At 59.1% G+C, this 5,711-nt stretch overlaps 1 protein-coding gene across 1 annotated transcript in view; it reads right to left on the reverse strand.

Moving 5' to 3' along the window:
* Positions 1 to 4,679, reverse strand: part of PDCD1 (programmed cell death 1) — a 13,602-nt gene extending 8,923 nt beyond the window's left edge. The window contains exon 1 of the mRNA XM_006909919.2: positions 4,598 to 4,679. Coding sequence (XP_006909981.1) covers positions 4,598 to 4,673 — 76 coding nt within the window. The 5' untranslated portion in view covers positions 4,674 to 4,679. The remainder of the gene's footprint in view (positions 1 to 4,597) is intronic.
* Positions 4,680 to 5,711: the final 1,032 nt, after the last annotated feature.

Genomic DNA, 5,711 nt, shown 5'->3' on the forward strand with positions numbered 1-5,711 from the left:
TCAGTAATTTTTGATTGCTTTTCTCCTGTTCCTGGGAGCTGGAGCGGGGAGAGGGAGGCGACGAGATGGAGTAGCAGCCTGCTGTGTGTGTGTGCGTGTGTGTGTGTGTGTGAGTGTGCGTGCGTGTGCGTGTGTATGTGTGTGTGCGTGTGCGTGTGTGTGGAATGAAACCAGTAGGGTGCAGTGACAGGAGGTACGATCGAGGGCATGGACCTGGTTAGGCGGCGGGGTCAGGGGCTCACTCTGAGGAAGTGGCATTGAAGCAGAGACCTTGAGGGGCAGATGGGATCCATCACACACGGAGGGACACGGGGGCTCTCGGTAGCCCACGGGTCATCCCACGGTCAACAAACCATTACTGAACTTGAATGACATCTATATAGAAATTCAGCAGTTGAAATATTTACGGCGATTCAATTCCAGGATAAATGGGACGGAAGGACAGATGTGCCCTTGCAGACGGTGCTCTAGCAAGAGCTCTAAGGAAAGGAGGGGCCGAGCCTGGCCCGCAGCCAGGAGGGCAGCTGGGCGAGATAAGCCCGGGTTATCTGAGTATGATGGGAGCTGCTACGGAAGTCTAGATGATTCATACAGACGCACGGTCGGGTTTACACTAAAAGATCACTCTGCCTGCTGAAGAATGGGTTGAGATGAAATAGAAAACCATCGACTTAGAAGCTCTCAGAAGTTTCTGGAGCGGTGGCGGTGGTCCAGCTGCGCCATGAAGCAGAGGAGAGGGGTCTCTGGGGTGGATTTGGAAGAGCTGGCGTGTGATCCCTGAGGAACGGGGGGCGATGGCAGTGGGGCTCCAGGAGATGCCCAAATTTCCGGGGGGGCAGGGCTGGACACACCCTGGGGCTTCGTCCGAACTCAGTTTCCTCAGCCCCAGGGGCTGCGTGATTTGAGGAGGGTAGAAGGACCGACGTCCACAGGGCAGGTCCTGGGGCCTCTGGGAAGAGACCCGAGTACCTGCAGGGCACGCCGCGTCCCCGTTCCGATCGCACCTCTGGCACGGGATCCGTCGCTGAGGGCCGGCACGACGCGAGAGATTACGGGGAGCATGAAGAAAGGGAAGAGCTAGATAAGGCCTTCGAGAAGGTGCTGTCTGGAACGAAAGCTACGGTACGCACAGGACAGGGCGGCCCGGTCAGTGCGGCGAGAGGGTGGCGAAGCGGGGTGGGAACCCACACAGGGACACGGGAAGGTCGCGTGGGGCAGGCGGCCTCCAGCTGGTCTCAAAGGAGGTGTGTGAATTTGAATAAAAAAAAAATAGCGTGTTCACATACCTATGTGTGCGTGTATGTGACAGATTAGTGCCGTGCATGCACACATTCACGTTCGTTTCCATTGTTGGGGGGCGTGTGCTAAGAGCGGCCCATGTGCTGTCTAAGTGTAGAGCCGTGAGCTCACAGTTCCAGTCCAGTACCACAGGGCTGCTCTCTCGGAGACCGGCTCGCTTCTGTCCCGTCTTAGCACACGCAGGTTTAGGATCGCTGTCTCGTCCCCCGTGAGAACACGGTCACCAGCTGGAAGACAGCACATCTGTGTGGTGACCGTTTTCAGCTTTGCTGGCGCTCGGGCAGAATATGGCTCCGCCACGCCCCTCAGGCCAGCCCTCCCTCGCCGCCCGTGTTGGGGTGCTGTTTTTCACAGGTTAGTTTAACAGCGTCTGTGAGTCTGTACTCCAGCTCCAGAGCCCCCCACGTCGTGGTGTGTCTACGTTCCCCCTGCCTGGAGTAGGATTCTTTCATTTGGGGCGTAACTCTCGGGTTTCAACAAATCCCGCCACAGAGGTCCTTCCTGCTGCCCTGCAGACAACCCTCCCCCACCGCCAACCCCTGCAACATCCATCTGCTTCCTGTCTCTATTTTTGCTATTTTCAGAAAGTTAGATAAATGGGGACACGTACAGTGGAATTAGCCACACACTGAGCACACGCATGGAATGATGCGCCATTTCGCATAAGGGACTGGGCCAAAAACCACAGATACCGCGGCACGGCCGTATTGTGTATTGGAAAGTAGCTAGGAGAGTGGATTTCGAAAGTTTTCACTGCAAGAAAAAAAAATTCTGTAACTGTGTGTGGTTCTGGCTGCTAACTAGACTCATGGTGGCGACTGTTTCCCAATATGTACAAGTATCGAATCGTCACAGCTGATATAACGTCATGTAAATTATACCCCAGTAAAGAATATTCCTATTTCTAAAGCTTTTCATATCTAAAATAAAACTGAGAAACTCCAGGGCCAACAAAGACAGAGGCGGGTCCTGCTCCAGGTCAGAGGAAGCTGAGGACAGGGGCATCCAAACGAGGCGGGCAGTCCTCGACGGAGCGTCAGGGAACGATAAACCAGCGGAGGGCTGGGCTGGGACACGGGGGCCTCTGGACCCCGGGGCTGCATCTGGTCCCGGGATGGGGCACGTCAGCAGCACGAGGAGAGCCGTCTGCAAGTAACTGTCCACGGCTCGGGCCAAACCTGGGTCCCGTGCGCAGACGGGGAGCGCCGGGGCCCCCGTTCCCATGACCAGTCCCGCCCCGCACCTTGGCGGGCAGCCTTATGTGGTCGTTCTAAGTGGACTCAGGTTGTGGCGCACGCTGTCCCCATCACAGGAAGAGGAGCATTGGAACAGACACACACAGGAGAGGCCAGGCGAAGGCAGAGGCAGGGATGGGTGATGTGCCTGCCAGCCAAGGGTGGCCAAGGGTTGACGGCCACCACCGGAAGCTGGAGAGGCCTGGGAAGGCCTGGAGCCCGTTTTCTGTCTCGGCCTCTGGACGAACCCGCCTGGCTGACAGCTCGATCTCAGGCTTCCAGCCTCCAGACTGTGAGACAATCAGCTTCTGTCCCACAGGCCGCCCGGCCTGAGGCATCTGTTATGGCCACCGACACAGCAGGCGCGGCAGTGTCGTCACCGGTGACTCTGGGTAAAGGGTGTTCACTGCCCTGTTTCTGTAACTTTTCTGTACGATAGTTTTTTGAAATTGTAAGTTGAAAAAAATAAATGAAACGACCTGACTTTAAACAAATGTGTCCTGGGCTGTGCTGGACAGTTTTGCAAACGACCCTGGAGGGCGGCATTGTCGTCCCCGCTTACGGTGGAGAACCCCAGCTCAGAGACGACCGGTGACGAAGCTCCCGGGGGCGGGGGGGGGGCTGCCGTCCGCACTCCAGGCTCTCGCCCCGAAGCCCCCGAAGCCCCCGAAGCCCGTGCTCGCATTCACACTCACTAACTGGGGTTGGGGCGTGGGCAAACCTCTGGGTTTGGGATAGTTCATAAAATGCAAAAAACCAGGTACGTAAGGAGGGGGGTTTCCATGGGAATGACCGAAATAATAGATACGGCGAATAAATTAAGGAGGAAAAAAGACATGTCACGGCATGAAAAGCCCCCTGCAGCCCAGGGCGCCGCGGCCGGGGGGAGGAACAGGACCACCCCATATGCAGCGTCAGCCGCGCGGGGCCACCCCTGGCACCAGTGGCACAGGTGGGGAAACTGAGGCACCTTGGGCTTGAAATCTCGTCCACAGTTGAACTTGGAGTCTGGCCGCAGAACCTCACATTGGCCTCCCCTGCTCTGGGGAGGGGCCTGGCGGAGAGCGGGGCGTGGGGGCGTCACGGTCTCTTTTACATCTTGGCCTTCCTCCCGGGGTGACGTGCACCCTCTGCCCCCGCAAGGCCCTCCACTGGCCACAGGCCCTTGGACCACTGACCCCAGCATTGAGTTTCCTCCATGGACCCTGAAGTCTTCCTGGAGAGTGAGCCGTGCCGAGGAGGAAAGCCGGGCTGCCCGGTGCCCCCAACGTCACCATGCAGGCCCCGGCAGAGATGACCGAGGGCCCGTGGGCACAGGATTCCAAGACCAATGGTCCCAGTGGGGCGTCAGGGCACCCCAGCTCACCTTGGTCCTGCCAGGGGCCATTACCCCCCCACCCCGCCGTCCCAGGGAGGCACAGGCATGCCGTCCCCGGCCTCCTCTGTGCAGTGCTGATGACCGTCACACTTCGACACGGGCCTGCCAGACACGGGCAGCCTGCACAGGGTCTCGACGCCCTCACCAGAACCCGCCACGGCCGCTGTGAGCTAGGCCAGGCACGGTGGACCTGAGAGTCTCACCCGGAGACCCCGGGCACATGCACCCCAGGCCCCTGAAGGGGTGAGTGGGCGAACCGCCTTCACGCGCATGGTTACGCTTTTCATCGAATTAGGATAAGTCTCAGGCCATCCAGCCTGTCACCCCGGGAGCCAGTCAGCCCCCTGAGAGGCCAGTCCCAGCCAGTAAGACACAGCTGGGGCAGCCGGGCCCAGGTTCGGCCTTGGCCAGCCCATGCCCGTCACCCTCCAGAGAGGGGCACGCGCACGGAGGACTGGCTGGGACAGTGCTGCCTGCTCACTGGTCACACCACCCGCCAAGTCCAGAGAGAGCACTTCCCTTACCCAGGCCGCACGGCTCTCTGCCAGGGGCAGCGCTGGGTCTCAGGGGCCTGGCCCTTCCACAGCCCCCTCCCCACCCGCGAAGGACCAAGGGTGGGAGGTCGTTCCCAGCCCTGACCCCGTGCCACCACCCCCCTCGCGTCACCGAACCCCGACCCGCGTACCTAAGAGACATCCTGGCCGCCAGCCCAGCTGCAGCACAGCCCAGAGGAGTGGCCAGGGCACCCGCGGGGCCCCCATGCCCCTGCCGACCTCCTGCCTCTCTCTGCTCCAGCAGAGGTGTGTGCGCAAAAGGAAACTGAACCGGGTGTCAAAGGGACACGCCCCAAGCCCCGCCCCTTCTTCCTCCCCCTCCCGCGTAGGCAGGGAGTGGGGGGGACAGAGAGAGATGGGGAGGGGAGGGAGAGGGAAGGACAGACAGGGACAGAGTCACAGACACACAGAGGAGGAGGGAGAGGAAAAAGCCGAGGGAGAGACCCAGGCAGAGGGGCGCGAGGGTGTGAGATGAGAGTGCGAGTGAGTGGAGTGTGAGTGTGTGAGTGTGAGTGTGAGTGTGAGAGTGAGTGTGAATGTGAGTGTGACAGCGTGAGTGTGAGAGTGAGTGTGAGCGTGCGGAGTGTGAGTGTGTGAGTGTGAGTGTGAGAGTGAGTGTGAGCGTGAGAGAGTGTGAGAGTGAGTGTGAGAGTGTGAGTGGAGTGTGTGAGTGGAGTGTGAGTGTGAGTGTGAATGTGAGTGTGACAGCGTGAGTGTGAGAGTGTGAGTGGAGTGTGAGTGTGAGAGTGTGAGAGTGAGTGCGAGTGGAGTGTGAGTGAGTGTGAGTGTGAATGTGAGTGTGACAGCATGAGTGTGAGAGTGAGTGTGAGCGTGAGAGAGTGTGAGAGTGAGTGTGAGCGTGAGAGAGAGTGAGTGTGAGTGTGAGAGTGTGAGAGTGAGTGTGAGTGGAGTATGAGTGTGAGTGTGAGTGGAGTGTGAGAGTGAGTGTGAGTGTGAGAGTGTGAGAGTGAGTGTGAGTGGAGTGTGAGTGTGTGAATGTGAGTGTGACAGCGTGAGTGTGACAGTGTGAGTGAGTGTGAGTGTGAGACCGTGAGAGTGAGTGTGAGTATGAGTGTGAGAGTGAGTGTGAGAGTGAGTGTGTGAATGTGAGTGTGACAGCATGAGTGTGACAGTGTGAGTGTGACAGCGTGAGTGTCTGCTGCCCCTGCCCCACGGCGAGGCCCTCTCCGTCCACACAGATGCCGTTGCCTCTCCCCGCCAGGCTGGGGTGCCCCTCCTCCCAGC

The sequence above is a fragment of the Pteropus alecto genome, unplaced genomic scaffold (genome assembly GCF_000325575.1).
Source record: "Pteropus alecto unplaced genomic scaffold, ASM32557v1 scaffold143, whole genome shotgun sequence".
NCBI classification, from domain to species: domain Eukaryota; kingdom Metazoa; phylum Chordata; class Mammalia; order Chiroptera; family Pteropodidae; genus Pteropus; species Pteropus alecto.